Source organism: Chiloscyllium punctatum, chromosome 8 (assembly GCF_047496795.1).
Source record: "Chiloscyllium punctatum isolate Juve2018m chromosome 8, sChiPun1.3, whole genome shotgun sequence".
Taxonomy (NCBI): Eukaryota; Metazoa; Chordata; class Chondrichthyes; order Orectolobiformes; family Hemiscylliidae; genus Chiloscyllium; species Chiloscyllium punctatum.
The window spans coordinates 72,679,993-72,700,275 of record NC_092746.1 but is presented as its reverse complement, the minus strand read 5'-3'; the positions used below and the strand labels follow the sequence as shown (position 1 = coordinate 72,700,275).

At 39.2% G+C, this 20,283-nt stretch overlaps 1 protein-coding gene across 6 annotated transcripts in view; it reads left to right on the top strand.

The window, feature by feature from the left end:
* The window catches only part of akap9 (A kinase (PRKA) anchor protein 9), a 249,318-nt gene that overhangs the window by 71,671 nt on the left and 157,364 nt on the right, over positions 1–20,283 (top strand). For all 6 annotated transcript variants that reach the window (XM_072575788.1, XM_072575787.1, XM_072575790.1 and 3 more), the window contains 6 exons: positions 3,037–5,643; positions 5,888–5,998; positions 6,303–6,516; positions 7,653–7,729; positions 11,401–11,545; positions 18,747–18,844. In XM_072575788.1, coding sequence (XP_072431889.1) covers positions 3,037–5,643; positions 5,888–5,998; positions 6,303–6,516; positions 7,653–7,729; positions 11,401–11,545; positions 18,747–18,844 — 3,252 coding nt within the window. The remainder of the gene's footprint in view (positions 1–3,036; positions 5,644–5,887; positions 5,999–6,302; positions 6,517–7,652; positions 7,730–11,400; positions 11,546–18,746; positions 18,845–20,283) is intronic.

Genomic DNA, 20,283 nt, shown 5'->3' with positions numbered 1-20,283 from the left:
TCTGCTTCCAACATCTCCACTGGCAGTGTGTTCCAGGCACTGGAAAGTGTGGAAAATTGTCCCTGCACTTCTCTAAACCAAACCAAACCCCACCCCACCCTCACCTTGAACCTGTGCCCTCTTGTAGTTGACATTTCCACCTTGGGAAAATGCCTCTCATAATTTTGTAGACCTCTGTCAGGTTTCCCCTCAGCCTTCATCTCTCCAGTGAAAACAATACAAGTTTATCCAATCCTTCCTTATAACTAAAACCTTCCCGACCAGGCAACAGCCTAACAAACCTTCTCTGCACCCTCTCCAAAGCATTCACGTCCTTCTGGTAGTGTGGCAACCAGAATTGCATGGAATATTCCAAATGTGGCCTTACTAAAGTTTTGTATAGCTGTATCACAGTCATATAGCACAGAAATAGACCCATCAGTCCAACTCATCCCAATATAACTTGCCAGTTTTTATATTTGATGCCCTGGTTGACAAAGGCAAGTGTGCTGTATGCTTTCTTGACTGCCTTATCCACCTAAGTTGCCATTTTCTGGGATCTGCACATCTGAATGCCCAGATCTCTCTGCACATCAGTGCTCCTAACGGCTCTACCGTTTATTGTATAATTTGCACTTGAATTTAATCTTTCAAAATGCATGACCTTGCACTTGTCTGGAGTAAATTCCATCTGCCATTTCTCTGCTCAAATCTGCAATCTAACTATATCCCACTGGAGCCTTTGACAGTCCCCCTCACTATCTGCAATTCTGCCAATTTTGGTGTCCACTGCAAAGTTACTAATCAGACCACCTACATTTTCCTCCAGATTATTTATATATATATATTACAACTAACAAAGGTCTCAGCACTGATTCCTGTGAAACACCACCAGTAACTGATCTCTATTCCAAAAACTTGCACTGATTCTCTCTGTCAAGTGTGTCTTCATTTAGCCAGTTCACCTCAGATCCTATGAAAGTCTACCTACATACCAGTCTGCCATGTGTTACCTTATCAAATTCCATGCTAATGTCTATGTAGACAACACCTACTGCCTTTTCCTCATCAATCATTCTTATCATCTCCTCAAAAAACTCAATCAAGTTGGTGAGCTATGTCCTTCCCCCACACAAACCCATGACACCTATCAAATAACAAGTCTATTAGCTTCTAAATGTGAATGTATTCTATCTCTCCGTATCTTCTCCCACAGTGTCCCCACTACTGACCGCTCATCAGCCTGTATTTATTTGGATCATCTCTGATTCCCTTCTCAAACAAAAGAACAACATTGGCATTCTCCAGTCCTGTGGAACCAGGCCTGAGGCCATGGAAGATGCAGAGATAACTGTTATGGCCCTTGCTGTTTCCTCCCTGGTCTCCCACAGTATCCTGGGATAGATCCCATCTGGATCTGGGGTTTTGACTACCTTAATTTATTTCAAAACAGCCATCCCTTCCTCCTTCATTATGTTGGCATGCCTGAGAATATTCATTCACCTTTGCCAAACCTCCACATCCCTCATGTTCCTGTCTTTAGTGAACGCCAATGTAAAGTACTCATTAAGGATCTTACCCATTTCCTCTAGCTCCACACACAACCTCCCTGATTTATCCTTGAGTGGACCAACTCTGTCCATAGCTACCCTCCTAATATATGTATAAAATGCTGTAGGATGCTCTTTAACGCTGTTGGCCAAGGGCATTTCATATCTCCTTTTAGCCTTCCTAACTTCCTGTTTGTGCTCCCTCCCACTTTCTTTATATTCTTCAAGGACTTCATGTTTTTAATTGTTTAGATCTTAGGTATGCTTCTAATAAGCTGATAATTTCCCCTGTCATCCAAGGTTATTGAATCCTGCTATTCCTCTCTTTCATTTTCACAACATGCCAGTCGCGCATTCTAATCAAGTGGTCCTTAAAAGACTTGTATCAGATGTACATTTATCCTCAAGCAATCTACATTCTCCAGCTCTTGCCTGATTTGGTTATAGTTGGCATTCTCCCAGTTTAACATAACCAAATAAGTAGAAGATGATTTGGGTACAATCTTGCTGAATCTTCTGAATCCTCTTTGCTTTTTGTTTTGCGGAAGTCACTGCTAAGTGTAGAGTAGAAAACCTTAGAATATGGCCTACATTAATTTTATTGCATATTTGAAGAAAGTTCTACTTTAAAGCTTTGGACATTCAAAATCACACCTAGTAATTGACCAGATGCAGGAAGAAATCAATACCTTTTGGAGAAGCTACTTGACAGATCGAGGAGATATTGTGGAAATGAAATGCTTCTGGATTTGGTGTTGGGGTTCCTACTATTTCCACTTTACAGCAGTGACTTTAATTGTTTTCTCAGTTTCCTTAACTTTCCTTGCATTCTCCTGTTATTGGCTTGGATAGCCAGTAAATGCAAAACATTGATGTTGAATTTGGTGTCTCCTTTCCTACCTTGAGGAATTCATTGTGTTTACTTTGCTTATGTTCATGGCTGAATGAGATTCATACATTAGATATCAGCATGCAGATATTTTGCATTGTTTGGACTTATATTTGAGAACCATTTGGTGCACATTTCATTTTGGAGATTCTCTTTTGTCCCAACATTTTTGTCATATTGGCACCTCTAAGAAATTATATAACAAATAAAGTTTTACTTTTGGTTATTGAAATAAGATCCAAATGATCTATTTTCAAAATTTCCTCTTTTCTGGGAGATCACCTGATGGATTTTATCGTGCACTTAATGCGTTCATCTGCAACTGAATTTTACCAGATTGCTTTCCAGGGCAGTTTGAAGTTACCAAGTCCTTTATACGCGTGTGCAATTTTGGAACACACATAGCTTTTTTCCCGATAACACTACCAGGGTTGGCATGCTTTCAGCACAATCTGTTCAGGCTGAGAGCATTCTCTTTAACTTGCTTTGAACTTGTTAAGATTTAATAAAAGGTTTCTTATTAAAATTTATTTTCCAAATACCAGATCAAACAAAGTTCTTTTTTGAAAATGAATATGAATGTTTAGAATATTCATCTTTATTTCTTTTTATAAACAGACGGACAGTGAAAAGACCGATAATACGCTGAAGTTAAATAGCAAAGACCAACTAATTGAACAGCTTGAAAAAACAATTAAAGAACATGAAAATACTGCATTATTGTTGAAAGATAAGATGCTTGCTTCTGATAAGTTAGTTCAAGACTTAAATGAACAGATAGTGCAAAAGAATCAAGAGACTGAGAACCTGAGAACAGAATTGACGAGCTCAAAGCAAAGGGAGAGACAGTCATCCGATGAAATAAAACAGTTAATGGGTACTGTAGAAACACTTCAGAAACGCTGTCACATGGGCAATTTGTCTGAATTAGAAGCAGTACAAAAAATTGAAATAGAAAGTCATCGAAAAATGGAGCAACTTCAAGCAGAATTGGATGAAATGTATGGTAAACAGATTGTGCAGATGAAGCAAGAATTGCAGCAACAGCATACTTTAGAGATTAGGAGACTCACTGAGCAGCATAAGACTGAAATGGAAACAGCTCTGGGTCATTCTGTAAATAACTTAGTCAATGAGGAACAAATTGATATATTAAATGCGGCAATCAATGAATTAAATGCCAAATTAAGAGACTCTCATTTTCAGAGAGATCAAATAAGGCAAGAACTAACACAACAGCTGGAAAGAAGTTCTGAAAAAAACATACAGCTACAGGAACAAGTTCAAGAACACTTAGAAGAGCTCAACTTCACAAAAGATCAAATTCGGAGAGCCTCGGAAAGCATTACTGATCAGAAATACAAAATACAGGAAGTAGAAGAACTGAAAGACACAGTTGAACAATTGAAAGCTCAACTATTAGCTACTTCAGAGTCTAATAAGGAGCTGGAATCTGAGCACGAGGCGGAAATTACCAATTATAAAATTAAGCTTGACATGCTGGAGAGGGAAAAAGATGAAGTTTTGGACAGAATGGCTGAATCTCAGGAAGCTGAATTAGAAAGAGTAAGGACTCAACTTCTTTTTAGTCATGAAGAAGAGCTAAGCAAACTAAAAGAAGACCTAGAAAGGGAACATAAATTAAATATTCGTAATCTTCAAGAAGATTTGGCCATGAAACATAGTCAGCAATTAGAAAACTTGCAAACAGAATTTAGAAAAGCAATGGAAGAAATGAAATGTGAAAGGGATAATTTTGTAATTAAAAATAATCAACTATTATCTGAGATTGCTTTATTGAAAGAGGAACCGCAGACGTCAGTTAAAAATGATGAACTGGAAGAAATGCATTTACGGATACTTGAACTTGAAACAGAAGTTGAAGCACTAAGAGAAGTTGAGAAAGAAAAGAGTGCACTAGAAAAGGGAATACTAGAGCTACAAATCAGGAATAAGGTTTTGGAGGAACAGTTTACTGAGCAAGAAGCTGTGCAGATGAAAATCACTGGTCTTCAAAACGAAAATGAAAGTCTTCAACAAACCCAAAAACAATTAGAAGAGAAGCTGAAAATGCATTTTGTATCTGAAGAAAATAAGTTAGCATCAGTTAGTGAAGATGAGCTTTCAGAAATGAAAGAACAGATCAAAAGGCTTACAATTGTTAATGGACAACTTGAAGACCGTGAGAAAGAACTTCTTGAGGAGGTTGAGACACAAAGGAATACCTTTTCTTTCGCTGAGAAAAATTTTGAAGTTAACTTCCAAGAATTACGTGATGAATATGATTGTCTATTGAAAATGAAGTCACTCACAGAAGAAAAGATGATTCAGCAAGAAGTCGAATATGAAGCTAAATTAAAGATCTTAAGCAAACAGCTCCAGCTGTTAAAGTCAGACACTGAAAACTGCACAGTGAAAAATGAAGTGCAGCTAGACAAAACACCTGATAGTTCCAGTACCCAACCTATAGAAGTTATTGAAAAAGATGCAACTGAACTTATGGAAAAACTTGAGATAGCTCAACAGCATAAGGATGAGCTCTCGAAGAGACTGACCGATCTATCAGAGGTTTTGATTTTGAGACAGAATGAAATTTTACATTTGAAAGAGGAACTAAAATTTCTAAAAGAGCAAACCAAAGAAAAGTGTGAGGAAACTGCCAGAATTGAAAGTCAGGAAGTACCAGATGTTGAAGAGGAGTCTCAAGAACACAAACAAATGTCCCAAACAAATTTAATCAAAGCAAAGAATGAGAGTCAGTCTGAACAACCATCTTTTATTGTTTCCTGCGATTTAAAAGAACATGAGCAGCAGGAAGAAAATCTAATGCAACAACTAATTTTGCTACAAAATTCGATGAAGATCATTGTTTCAGAAAGAGATGAGATGCAACAAAATCAGATTAACTTTAGTCAAGAAAAAGAGTCTTTACTAACCCAAATTAAACACCTACAGGAGAAACTAGCATCTGAATCCTTAGGCAGTCTACAGACGGAAATAGACCATCTCAGGCATCAGCTGGAGTCTGCTCGAAATGAGCAGTTGGGATTGGCTGAACTTGTACAGCAGAAAATGTTGCTTGAAGAAGCCTTTCACAAAGAAAGAGAGGAAATGAAACATGCTCTAATTATAACTCAGCAGGAGAAGTTGGAATTGGAGAAGAAGATTGAAGCACAAATTGAAGTTGCTATTTGTGAACAGCATACTGAAGTGAAGGAAAATCAGGTATGTGAGTGAAAAATTAAATACTGTAAATATAACGTGTAAACCTGGAACTTTTATAATAATTGCCATTAGTAATCACTCATTCTCAAAGTCAATTACTATTTTCTCAAAACTAAAATAATTAGGTCGTTAAATATGTTTTTACTGTTGGCTATAATGTTTAAAATTTCACTTAAGCATTGACTTTTCTCCTAATTCAAACACAACTTCTGTTATGTGTTACGTGTTTTCTGTTTTGCCACAGGCAAAAGAGACCGTACACAAAGGATATGAGAATGCTGTCGCAGTTCAGGGATGTACTGCATCTGATCAAGATTACATGACACAACTGGAACAAACTAAGCTGCAGGCAGAGGTATGGTTCTCTAAATTTAGTTCAACATTTTACTCAGTCTTAACCCATGTCTATCACTACCTCAGCACCACCAAAAGAAATGCCCCTAAAATGGTACATAATATTTTAAGAAAATTGAAAGTTTGACTTAGTATTGTTAAAATGCTAAGGGTTTAAAAATTTATATTTCTTACACTGACATCCTTGTAAACTTGTGCATTCATTGAATGTCTATCTTACATTCCAACATTTTTTGCTATTGTGTCTCAAATAATATTCTAGTCAGTAATCATGTTCAAGAAATTAATCTTTCTGTTTTTGGCAGGCTGAGTTAAAGCTTCAGTTGGAGGCTCAGCGCATTAGTCTTACACAGATTTATGCTGCTCAACTGGAGCTTGTCCAGGACAATTTGAAAAATGAAAAAGAGATTGCTCTTGAAAGACTTGGAGAGAAGCTCACAGCCTCACATACTTCAGAAATAAGGCAGCTTCAAGCACAATCCCAGCTGGAATTACAGCGCTTCAAAGAATCGCACAAAGGTGATTAAAAAATAGACACACTCTGTAGGGACAACACAGTCTGAGCCTGTTTAATGTGAAACCAGTATAATATTAATATTTGATTATTAAATGTTTTAATTTATTTTTAATAGCCTTCTTTGGAAGTATGTTTTAGTGGCTTTAAACATTGCTTCCAATGCACAGGGCACTAATTGTGGCATGAACATTGAACTGCACATCTCCAATAGCAATATAAACAGGGTGAACCTTGTGACACAATGGTAATGTCCCTACATCTTGACTAGAATATCTTGGTTCGAATCTCATGACTGCAGAGGTGTATAATGATATAAATGCAGTAGGCAATAATGAGCTCTTGTGGCATAGTGATACTGTCCTGCCTCTGGACTAGGAGGCCTGGGTTCACATCCTACCTACTCCAGTGATGTATAATAACATTTTGAACAGATTGATTAGAAAATTTAAAAACAGCAATGGCAGAAACAATTCAGTAGCCATTCTACGTCAGCAGCTGGTGTAGTGTGTCACGGTAGAACAGTGGCTCAGTGGTCAGTACTGTCTCACAGCACCAGGGACCCAGATTCAATTCTAACCTCGGGCGACTGTCTGTATGGAGTTTTGCATATTCTCCACACGTCTCTGTGGGTTTCCTCCAGGTTCTGCGGTTTGCCCCCATAGTCCAAAGATATGCAGGTTAGGTAAATTGCCCATGCTAAATTGCCCATTGTGTTTGGGGATGTATTGACTAGGTGCTTTAGCCAGGGGAAATGTAGAGTAATAAGATAGGAGAATGGGTCTGGGTGGGATACTCTTTGGATAGTTGGTGTGCACTTGTTGGCCCAAATAGCCTGTCTCCACATGGTAGAAATTCTTTGAAAATTTGTATGAAAATAAACAGATACCCAATTCTCCGTTCTAAATTAGGTTTCTGTTAACGTGATCAGCAAAACCTTTATTACTCATTGGAGTAACTAGGAGAGGGCAAGTATTTTTACAATTAAATGTTACCTTCAGCTGGACAAATGTTTTAAATCCATAAATAATTTGCATACAGTTTTGATCGCATTAACTTGGATTCGTTTAGCACACCCATGGACTATGCCAATGTTACCTTTTCTTAGAAATCTGATTTGTAATAAATGGTTATTGTTTAGACTTTGAAGAATCTTCTCAAGCCTTGATAGAGAAGCTCAACAAGAAGATTTCAAATGAATGCACGCAACTTACCCAGGTACATTTTTAAAAAAACTTGGAAAGTCACATTGTTAGGAGTTATGCTGAACTTTTGTTTATATGTATTCTGATATTTTGCACATTTCAAGATGAGATTGCTTTTCAGAGTAAGTAATATTTAAATTTTGTATTTAATATTTGAAGAATCAACTTTAAGTAAAGAATCAACTGTTTGCAGTATTCGTGATGATAGCTTTTTGTAAGCAGTTACACTGCAGTCATCAAAGAACAGAATTTTTTTTCCCTTGTGCAGTTAAATTGTCATGAATTGTCATTGCTTTAACAGTAAAATAAAATTGAACACTTATAGACAGTTTTCGACCAAGTAAAACAATGTTCAGAAAACGACCATCTTCTAATGTTTAAAGCAATTTTTGATAACATGTAAACAAATGAGCAGTATGTTTCTGTAAAATAACCATACAACTAGGAGCAGAAGAAGGCTATTTAGCCCCATGCTTGCTTTGCCATTTAGTATGATCATGGCTGACTTCCTCAGCTGCATCTTTTCATACTATTCCCTATTTTCCTTAATTCCAAAAATCTTTAAATCTGACAGTTGAGTAGCCTGATTCGCTGAGGTTGGCTAGAGAATTCCAATAGTTCCCCATTCTTTGCATGGAAAACATCCTCCTCACAATGTTTCTAAATGGCTGATCATTATTCTGAGACAATTACCCCTTGTTATAGACTCCCCTGCCAGGGGAAATGTACTTTGCAGCGTCTGTCCTGTTAAGTCCTTTAAGAGTGTTGCAGATTTCAATGAAATCTTTTCTTTTAAAGCATTAATGATAATAGACTTAGTCTATTGAACCTCTTTTGATTGACTCTTTTCCTGCGAATTAGTTTAGTGAACCTATAAGGCAATATCTTCTCTTGAATACAAAGACTAAAACTGTAGTTGGTACTTGAGGTTTCTCATAGTTTTAGTAGGACTTACTTAACCTTCTACTCCAGTTCCTTTGTATTAAAGGCAAGAAACTATTTGCTTTCTGCAGCTACATGATAATTTTTTGATTTTGTGGGTAAGGATATCCAATTCCTTTCAGTGCGAACAATTGCAGGCCTCTCGTGATTTTAAAAAACTCTTATATTTTTCCTGTTGAAGTAGTTTCACATTTATCTCTGCGATATTTCCTCTCTCAAATTCTACTCCATTATTTAATGTTTTTCCAGCCTCTTTGCTGCTAACATTGCCAACCAATACTGCATGATCAATTTGGATATTTTACTCTTGAACACTTCGATAAGCATTTATAAGGGTTGTAAATAGCTGAGCTCAAGCATTGATTCTTTCAGCACACTCTTAGCGACTGCCGGTCAACCCCCAAAGGAAAAAAAACAAAGATTACAGAAACTGGAAATCTGAAAACAAAGCAGAAAGTGCCAAAGAAAGTCAGCAAGTCTGACAGCATCTGTGTAGAGAATGCAGAAACACAGCACTTTGTGTCCAGTTATCTATCTTCAGAACTGATTATAGCTAGCAAAAAGTGATATATATGCTGAAGACAGGTGGTGGTGGTATGGGGGAGTGGAGGTGCTAAAGAAATAAACAAAAGGTGGAGATGGAGCCCAGAGAATGTGAGCTGGATAGACAGAGCTGGATACTGGTGAGCCAGGGAGAAAGAAAAGTTTATAATAGGAACTATTAGCAGGTGAAAATGGGTTGGCTGTGGTGAAAGCAGTATATGTGATGACGGGACCAGGGATATGGGAGTGGGCAAAAGACATGGAAGGTGGGTTCCAGGCCTAAAATTATTGAATTCAATGTTGAGGAGTGAAGCCCACAGGGGCTGCAAGTGGCAAGTGAAATGCTGTTAGTCAGTTTATGCTGAGCTTCATTGGAACACTGCAATAGGTCAGGGACAGAAATATTGGCTAGGAAATGCGGTGATGTTGAAGTGGCAGGTATCTGGATGCTTGCGGTTGTTTTGTGAACAGAATGTAGGTGTTCCACAAAGCATTTATTGAGCCTTTTCCACAAAGCATTCATCTCCCAATGTAAAGGAGACCATATTTGAGCAGTGCCATCCCAAAAGACGTGTTTATTCCCACAATTGCTTTTTTTTTGTTCATTAACCAATCCACACTAACTGGCCTATTTTGTGCTTTTTTCTCTCATTCCTTGAATATCTTGGTTAACATACACTACCTTGCAAATTGTAATGAATCTGGGAAACTCAGGAAGATCTTTGGAAGCTTTATTCAGGTTCAGGGAATTTGTCTGCTTTTAGAATTGTTTATTTCTCCAGTTGATTTGCTAGTTTGTTTAAACTTTTCATTCTTAGACTCTTACTTCTCTAAATTTTTAAGGTCTTAGTTGTCTTCTAGTGCAAAGTCAGACATAATGTATATGTTTAATATATCTGTAATTTCTTTGATACTCAGTATAATTTCTCCTACCCGTTTTCTCATAGGTCCATGTTTGTGTTTACTAATTTCTTCCTTTTCAGCAGCTCGTTCAATCTATTTTGTGTTTTGCTATTTTACTGTCTTTCTCATTTCTTTTAGAAATTTGTTGGCGATTTTGGACTAAGAAAGGATGGATCAGGGTACTTTTTAGATGGTGCGAAGTTAAATATAGTGGGTGTCCAAAAGACTTTGGGATTCAGGTGCATAAATATTTTCAGTGTCAGAAACAGGTGTAGAAAATAATCAAGAAACTAATGTAAACATGGCCTTTATATCTAGAGAAATGGAGCACAAGAATGCCAAAGTTCTGCCACAACTATATAAAACCCTGGTGAAACCCCATTTGGACTACTGGGAGTAGATCTGGGTGCAAAGCCTTAGGAAGAATGTATTTGCCTTGGAAGGGGTACAACGTAGGTTTACAAAAATGATACCGGAACTTCAGGAGTTAAGTTCTGAAGAGAAGCTGTGTTTTCTTGAGAATTTATAAGGTTAAATGATGATCTAATCAACATCTTCAAGATAGTAACAGGGAAAGACAGGGCAGATAAAGATAAACTATTTCCACTCGTTGGGATATCTAGAACTAGTCTGAGAATTGGGTCAGACTGTTCATGAGAGAAATTTGAAAGTACTTCTATGGGCAAAGGTGGTAGATGTTTGGAATTCTCTTCCACAAACAGCAGAGGATGGTGGATCAAATGCTAATTTTAAATCTGAGACATAATTTTTTGTTAAGGGAATCGGTCCAAAGGCCTGGATGATGTCAAGCTGTAGTTTAGCCATGCTTTCAGTAAACGGCAGAACAGACTTGATGGGCTGAATGCCCTACACCTGTTCCTGTATTTCTAAACTTCCCTAAATTCTAAAATCTTCCCTATCGTGAGCCTTTCTACTTTTTTAGTTTTTCCTTTGCTATTTGTTAATTCAAAAACGATTACAACTGATAATGAAATTCAGAAAAACAGAAAATATTGTTTAAAAACTCTGAATTTGTGAAGTAAGAATCAGCTAACATTTCAGGTTAATGACATTCCATTAGAACCAGAAATGTTAGAGGTTTGGCATTTTTTTTTACAACAAGTATAAATTTGCACCTTCATCTCTTTTGAAATTTAAGTTCTGCTGTCTTTCTCTTCTGTTTTCACGCTATTCCTTCTTTTATAATTAGAGTAGTTTTCTTTGTTAAAATGAACTTATCTATAGCTTTTATTTTATGATTTGATTGTATCTCAATTCAGTGTTTTTGTTTGACAGTTACTTGCCAGTCTGCTGAGCGAAGATTTTTTGAAAGAAAAAGAAGAACATCACGATCAGCCTGAGGAAGGTTTAATTTTAGGAAATAAAGACAATATTGATGAGGGAACCCAAGTGCACAAGGATCTCATGGAAGGAGCAAGAGGTAAAATACCTTTATGTAGTATTTGATAACACAGCTGTTGAAGCCAATTAAACTACAAAAATGTTGTGGTTCTGTTTGCCGAGCTGGGAATTTGTGTTGCAAACGTTTCGTCCCCTGTCTAGGTGACATCCTTGGGAGTCTCCTGTGAAGCGCTTCTGTGATGTTTCCTCCGGCATTTATAATGGCTTGTCTCTGCCGCTTCCGGTTGTCAGTTCCAGCTGTCTGCTGCAGTGGCCGGTATATTGGGTCCAGGTCGATGTGCTTATTGTTTGAATCTGTGGATGAGTGCCATGCCTCTAGGAATTCCCTGGCTGTTCCCTGTTCGGCTTGTCCTATAATAATAGTGTTGTCCCAGTCGAATTCATGTTGCTTGTCATCTGCGTGTGTGGCTACAAAGGATAGCTGGTCGTGTCGTTTCGTGGCTAGTTGGTGTTCATGGATGCGGATCGTTAACTGTCTTCCTGTTTGTCCTATGTAGTGTTTTGTGCAGTCCTTGCATGGGATTTTGTACGCTACATTGTTTTTGCTCATGCTGGGTATTGGGTCCTTCGTTCTGGTGAGTTGTTGTCTGAGAGTGGCTGTTGGTTTGTGTGCTTTTATGAGTCCTAGTGTTCGCAGTAGTCTGGCTGTCAGTTCGGAAATGCTCCTGATGTATGGTAGTGTGGCTAGTCCTTTGGGTTGCGGCATGTCCTCGTTCTGTTGTCTTTCCCTTAGGCATCTGTTGATGAAATTGCACGGGTATCCGTTTTTGGTGAATACATTGTATAGGTGTTCTTCTTCCTCTTTTTGCAGTTCTGGTGTGCTGCAGTGTGTTGTGGCCCTTTTGAATAGTGTCTTGATGCAACTTTGTTTGTGTGTGTTGGAGTGGTTGCTTTCATAGTTCAGGACTTGGTCTTTGTGTGTGGCTTTCCTGTATACCTTTGTGCTGAATTCTCCGTTCGGTGTTCTCTGTACCATCACGTCTAGGAATGGGAGTTGGTTATCCTTTTCTTCCTCTCTCGTGAATCGGATTCCTGTGAGTGTGGTGTTGATGATCCGGTGTGCGTTCTCTATTTCTGTGTTTTTAATGATTACAAAGGTGTCATCCACATATCTGACCCAGAGTTTGGGTTGAATTTGCGATAAGACTGTTTGTTCTAATCTTTGCATTACCGCTTCTGCTATGAGTCCAGAGATCGGTGAGCCCAAGGGTGTTCCGTTGATTTGTTCATATATCTGGTTGTTGAATGTGAAGTGTGTTGTGAGGCACAAGTCCAGTAGTTTGAGTATGCCGTCTTTGTTGATAGGTTCAACGTCCTGTTGTCTGTTCTGTATGTCCAGCAGGTTGGCTATTGTTTCTCTGGCTAGGGTTTTGTCGATAGAGGTGAACAGTGCTGTTACATCGAATGAGACCATAGTTTCTTCCTTGTCTATGTGTATATTTCTGATGATGTCCAAGAATTCCTGTGTTGATTGTATAGAATGTCTGGATCCGCTGATCAGGTGTTTCAGTTTCTGCTGTAGTTCTTTAGCCAGTTTGTGTGATGGTGTCCCTGGCAGTGATACTATGGGTCTGAGTGGGATGTCTGGTTTGTGCACTTTGGGTAGTCCATAGAATCTGGGGGTGTTGTTGCTTTCAGGTTTCATTCTTTGTAGGTCAAACCTGGTTATCTGTCCGTTTTTTTTGTGGGTTCCTCAGTGTGTTGTTTATCCTATTGGTGAGCTGTAGGGTGGGGTCAAACTCCCTCTTTTGATAGGTGTTGGTATCTTCAAGTAGTTGTTGCGCTTTTTGGATGGAGTCTGCTTTGTCCAGGATGACCGTCATTCTGCCTTTGTCTGCTGGTAGTATGGTTATGTTTTTATCGTTTCTTAGTGATTTTAGTGCTTCCCTCTCCTTGGTGTTGAGGTTACGTGTTTGTCTTTTCCTTGTTATCAGAAGTACGATACTTTGTCTCACTGTTTGTTGTGTCTCTTCTGTCAGTCCATTGTTCCTGAGTGTTCCTGTGCATTCTAGTGCTGCTAGGAGGTCTGCTTTTTTGGCGTCCCTGTGGTTGTAGTTGAGTCCCTTGGCCAGAATTTTTCTTTCCATGTCTGTGAGCTGTCTGTGGGAGAGGTGTGGGGGTTGGGGGGTGGCCTATTAACCTGGTGATGGCATCACGTTGGAAGTAGCAGAAATGTTGGCTAATGATCCTTTGGAGGTGGCTGCTAGTGGGTTTGTAAGTGGGGACCGAGGCTCTTATTGCTGTTGTGGGAGGGAAGAGAACAGGTGAGAGCCATAACACGAGAGATGGGTTGAATACAACTAAGGGTTCTGTCAATCACGTAATGGGGAATTCTTGGTTGTGTAAAAAGGTGACATTTCAGAGGCACCCTTGTTAAAGCTGGCATTATCAGAACAGGTGTGACAGAGACAGTGAAACTAGGAGAATGGGATAGTCTTTACAGGAATCAGGGTGTAAGGATGTATAGTGAAAGTAACTGTGGTAATAAGTGGGTTTGTAATGGATATTGGTGGTCATCCTATCATCAGAAATGGAAACAAAGAAGTTGACGAGAAGGGAGGAGTCTGAGATGGACGGGGTGAAGATGAGAGCAGGGTGGAAATTGAATGAGAGAGAAGCAGCACCAATTATGTTATCAATATACCAGATAAAATGTTGAGGGTGGGGGGGCCTGAGTAGGACTGGAATGAGGAATTATCCATGTACCCCACAAAGAGACAGACATATCTACCCAACGCTGCACTTTTGACCTGAAGAAATTAAGGTGAGTTAAAGGAGAAATTGCTTAAAGTGGGGACAAGCTTGGCCAGGCAGAGGATGCTGGAGAATGGGGACAGTTAAGATCTTTTTCCCATGTAGCAGTGGAAAACCCTGAGACCATCCAAGATGAAGAGGCATTGGCTTGAGCCCACAAGCTGGAAATTCTGAAACTTATGTCAAGTGTCAGAAGAATCCTTGATGTATGTGGGAAGGGGCTCAAATTGTGGATGTATGTGGGAAGGTACTGGACAAGGGAGGAAAAGGGGAGATGCTGCCAACTCTGCTGATTTCTTCCAGCAATTTCTGTTTTTGTTTTCTATTTCCAGCATCTGCAGTTCTTTGTTTTTTTCCTATTATCTGTTTTTGTCTAAAATCTCTAGGATGATCACTATGTTGCAAATCGGTACCCCTGTGTTGAATTGTGTTTTAGAACACTTGAGTTTTATGTAACTTTTTGGAAATTATGACTACTGGCACTGCAAAATAAAACTGGAAATTCTGAATATTCACAGTTTGTTAGTTAACATCTGAAAGCAAATTGAAAGTTAATGTTTCAACAGAGAACCTTCATCAGAGTTGCCTGCTGCAATTTGACTGCTTTGAGCTCTGAATTTATTTGCACAGTTTGTAGATTATAATTTCCATAAACAGTTCTTGCACTGACCAAAATAAAATTAACCACAAAGAGATAACACAATATTTACCAATACACTTACTCTTTTACAAATTGGTTACCACTTTTCTACACATGGCTACTTAATTCCGTATCCGCTGAATTTATTATCACTGAAATTTAGTGATGTCAACATTTGACTTCTTCAACATATATAGTGTGTTTCACTGTTTATTAACCAGTTTTATGCTAAACGAATTGAACTATGTGGTGATACAATCTTATCAGAACAATTTGAATTATTTAAGCACCATTAATTTAGAACAATATCTTAAAGCACTTCACAGGTTTAAGGAAAGTGAATACAGAACCAAAGAGATGACAAGAAGTAATTGAATAACTTAGTCAATGATTTGGGTTTTGTCAATAGTAGACAAAGAGAGAGGCAAAGTAGTTTTGGGGATTAATTTAAGAGATTAGGTCTTGTGTGGTGGACCAAACAGCTAAACAAGAAACCAGAGTTGTAGGAACAGAAAGTATGAATTAGGAGAGTCAGAGATATTCAAACACAAGGATAATAATTTGACACACTGAGGTCTTAGAACAGATAAGACCATAAGAAATAGGAACAGGAGTAAGCCATTCGGCCTCTTGAGCCTGCATCACCATTAAATAGAATCCTGACTGATCTGATACTCCACATGTCCATTTTCCTGCCCTCACCCTGTAACCTTTGATTTCACTTTTGATCAAGACTGTATCTATCTATCCTTAAATATACACAAGGACTGTGCCCCTACAGCTCTCAACCCTCTGAGAGGAGAAATTCCTCCTCAGCTCTGTCTTAAATTGGCACTACTTTATTCTGAGACAATGTCCTCTGCTCCTGGACTCTCCTTTGAGAGGAAACATCTGCTCAGCATTTACCTTCTCAAGCCTCTTAAGAATCTTATATGTTTCAATGAGATCGCCCCTTATTCTTCTAAATTCCAGTGAGTAGAGTCTCAACCTGTTTAACCTTTGCTCATAACACATCCCTCCATTCCAAGGATCATCCTAATGAACATTGGCTGCCTCTAATGAAATGTGAGACAGCAGTGCTAACCACTGAGAAATCGTGCCGCATTCAAATAGAATATTTAAATAATATTCTGTTCTTTTGTTCTCCCTTCCAAAATGAAAATTTTGCATTTTCCCCCATTCCATTTGCCAACTTTTTGCCCACTTAATTTATCAATATCTCTTTATAAACTGTTTGCATTCTTCTCACAACCTGCTTTTCCACCTAATTTTGTGTTGTCTGCAAATTTGGCTGCAATACATTCACTTCCTTATTCCGAGTCATTAATATGTTGTATACAGTTGCAGTCCCAGCACTGATCTCGATGAAACCTCAATGATCACGTCTGCAACCTGAAAAATAACTGCTTATTCCCACTTGCTATTTCCTGCCCATCAGCCTGTCCTTTATCCATACCATTATGATACTTCCAACACCATGGACTCTCATATTATGACAAAACCTTTTGTGAGACATCTTGACAAATGCCTTTTGGAAGTCCAAATATGCACTGATATATGTACATGTACTGATTCCCCTCTATATGCTCTGGTTGAGACTCCTTCTAGAAACTCTAATAAATTAGTCAGACACAATTTCCCTTTCATGAAGCCATGCTGATTCTGTTTGATTAGATGATGATCTTCCAAAAACTCTATTACTTATTTTATAATTGATTCCAAAACTTTTCCAACAATAGGCGTTATGCTAATTACCTGCTTTTGTCTCCTTCCCTTTTTAAGTAGGAGTTTCACATTGGTCATTTTCCAGTCCTCTGGTATTTCTCCAAAATCCAATGATTTTTGAAAAATTTCAACCAATATATTCATAGTCAGGGCCAGGGATCTTACCTACTTTTAGCTCCTGGGAGCAGATGCAGTAGAGGTGGGGAGGGAAGTATGTCCCTAGTGTGCAGATAGAGGTGGGGAGGGAAATATATGCCGTGTACAGATAGGGGTAGGGAGGGAAATATATCCCTATTGCTCTGGGTATGTAAATAGGAAGGGTTTGGAGGGATATGGGTCGGGTGCTGGCAGGTGAGACTAGATTGGGTTGGGATATCTGGTCGGCATGGACAGGTTGAACTGAAGGGTCTGTTTCCATGCTGTACACCTCTATGCTCCCAGATAGACCTGTTCCACCATAGAACATCTCGGATGGCCTCTTCCTTCAAAGACCGCAATTTCCCCTCCCACATGGTCTACGATGCCCTCTAGCACATCTTCTTAACTTCCTTTTGCTCTGCCCTTGAACCCTACCCCTTCAATCGCAACAGGGAAAGAACCCCCTTCCACCTCACCTTCCTCTGCATACATTGCATTGTCCTCTGCTACTTTCACAACCTGCAAACAGACCCCACCATGAGGGATATATTTCCCTCCCCACTGCTATCTGCATTCCAGAGAAACCATTCCTCTGTGACTCCTTCGTCAGATCCGTGCCTCCCTCCAGCCCACACTGCCCCACTACTCACCCCTGCCTCCACCCCCAGCACCTTCCTCTGCCACCGCAGGAAGTGCAAAACCTGTGCCCACACCACTGTACCTCAACTCTGTCCAAGGCCCCAAAGGATTTTTCCACATCCAACAGAAATTTACTTGTACTTCCGTGCACATAATCTACTGTAACTGTTGCACCCGATGTGATCTCCTCTACATCGAGGAGACAAGGCACCAACTTGTGGATTGTTTCAGAGAACATCTCTGGGACAGCCGCACCAACCAACCCCACAGCCCCACGGGTGAACATTTTAACTCCCCCTCCACTCCACCAAGGACATGCAGGTCATGAGCCTCCTCCATCGTCTAACCCTTACCACCCAACACCTGGTGGAAGAACGCCTCATCTTCTGCCTTGGGACACTGCAACCACACGGGATCAATGTAGATTTCACCAGTTTCCTTATCACCCCACCCCCCAGTCGTACCCCTGTCCCAAGCCTCCAACTTGGTACTGCCACCTTAACCGGTCCTACATGTCCACCTTCCTTCCTTTCCACCCATCTGCTCCATGCTCCCCTCCGACTTATCACTCCACCCACACCTTCTTTTACCTATGACATTCCCAGCTACCTTCCCCCCCTCCCCCACCCTTGTCCCATTTATCTCTCAGCCCCCCCCGACTCACAAGCCTCATTCCTGATGAAGGGCTTATGCCAAAACATCAATTCTTCTGCTCCTGGGATGCTGCCTGACCTGGTATGCTTTTCCAGCACCCCGCATTCAACTTTCATCTCTCTAGTTTACTCTCTCTAAGAATCCTCCATTGTGATGTCCTTCGTTGATGAGAAATTTAACAGGGTGGCTGAAGGGAATGGTTACCCCAAATGGATGCTAGACTTTTGTGGGCAGCTTTTTTCCAGGTAAGCAATGAGCATTGTTGACCAGAAATTCTGGGCTTTTATATTTAGTTCATCACACAATGGGGGAAAAAAAAATCGTCTGGTCACAGCAACACGGAAAGTTGTAATCTATAAATGCTTAATGGGTGATGTTTTCATGTTCAGGCAATTATAAGAGTTTGCTACAACTTAAATTGTTTATTCCAACAAATACAGTAGAACAGTTAGTTCCTGGATTTTCATGGTAAAACATTGTAATAGTTTTGGAAGACATTTGACATGGATGGAAAGATTTTTCAATTCAAACGCTATTAGAAATTGTGAAATGCTTATAGGACTTTGAATTGAATATTCAATCAGAATTTCACAGTTTCACTTGACAAAGCACATCTTCAAGATTTGATTTTGGAGGGAGATGTGACCTGTAACTTTTGTTTTTATTTAAGCACTGCAAACAAATCTACAGATGCTGCAAAGAGAACTACATGAGGAGTACAATCAACTGAGAGTTCTTCAAACTCAATTAACTAATGATTTCAAAAAGGTAAGTAAAGTATTCAGTGTATCCAGAAGCAGCAGTTGTTTTTGAAAAACAAAAGCAATTTGATTTTCTCCATAAAACTCTTACTGTTAGCCATGTTTCCGTTGGTAATATATTTTGGTTCTAATTCAGATCTTTCTGGGTTGAAGTTCCATTGCACAGATTTGGTGCAAAATCTCCTTTATTCATTCATAGGTTGAAGACGTTGCTGGCTGGACAGCATTTATTGCCCATCTCTAATTGACCAGAGGGCAGTTAAGAGTCAACCATATTGCTGTGAGTCTGGAGTCACATGTGTCCAAACCAAGTAGTGATGGCAGTTTACTTCCTTAAGGGACATCTACTGAATTTTGAAATTTGTTAATAAAAATTCAATCATCTGCCATGGTGGGATTCAAACACTAGTCCCCAGAACATTATCTGGGTTTCAGAATTAACAGTCCAACGATAATACCACTAAGCTATCGTCTCACTCATAGACCTGGGCTGTGCAATGTGCATTGTTAGAGATGATGTCTTTCAGATGCAACGTTAAACCAAGGCCCTGTGCATCTTTTACATCCAGAAATGATCCCGTGGCAGTACTTTGAAGGAAAGAAAGTTTGCCTTGTATCCTAGACAGTGTTTGTTTATTCCTTAATCATTACCTCTACAATAAATAATCATTTGGTTGTACCAAATTAACATGTTGCGTAAAAAAAATTGTTTTTGAAATTTTTGCCTTGCACCTGCCAAAGCAATTCAGAAGAAATATCCAAGTAAAGTGAAGGAATATAACAACTGAATAAGAAGAGTGTAGATTGATTGGCAGATGGACTCTGGTGTGAACGAGATGTTGCCACGAAGATTGCATCATCTGATGATAACTGGCAATTAATAGCCAAGCTTTATTTAAATTTTAAATAAGGTAAATTGGCTCTGAATGCACAATGCATTGCTGTGATAAATGACATTCATTAAATCCTAAATTGGTTGCAGCATAATTCTCTGCACACTTGGAATTATTTAGCAAATGCCCTCCAATTTTACAATTCCATCTAATCCTATATACTGTGTTGTGAGTTTGTAAATGTGGGTGTCGTTAGTACCTTATTTGTTGCGAACAGCTGAAGTGATATCCCATTTGATATAACCCACTTGGCTTTGGGACAAATGGCTGACATACCTAGACTCCTGCTGTTACAGAAAATCATATATGGCAGTACTTATTTGTGTGATACATCTTTGTAGTTTAATGGCAGCATTCTGTTAGAGGTGACCATAACATGTAGGAGTAGAAGTAGGTGATTCAACCCATTTTGTTTGCTCTGCCATTCAATGAGACCATAACTGATCTTGTAACCCTCAACTCAGCATTCATGTCTTTTACCCCCACCCTTTATTCCCTTACTGACTTGATATCTGTCTGTCTCAGCCTTGAATATTCTTAACGGCGCAGTATT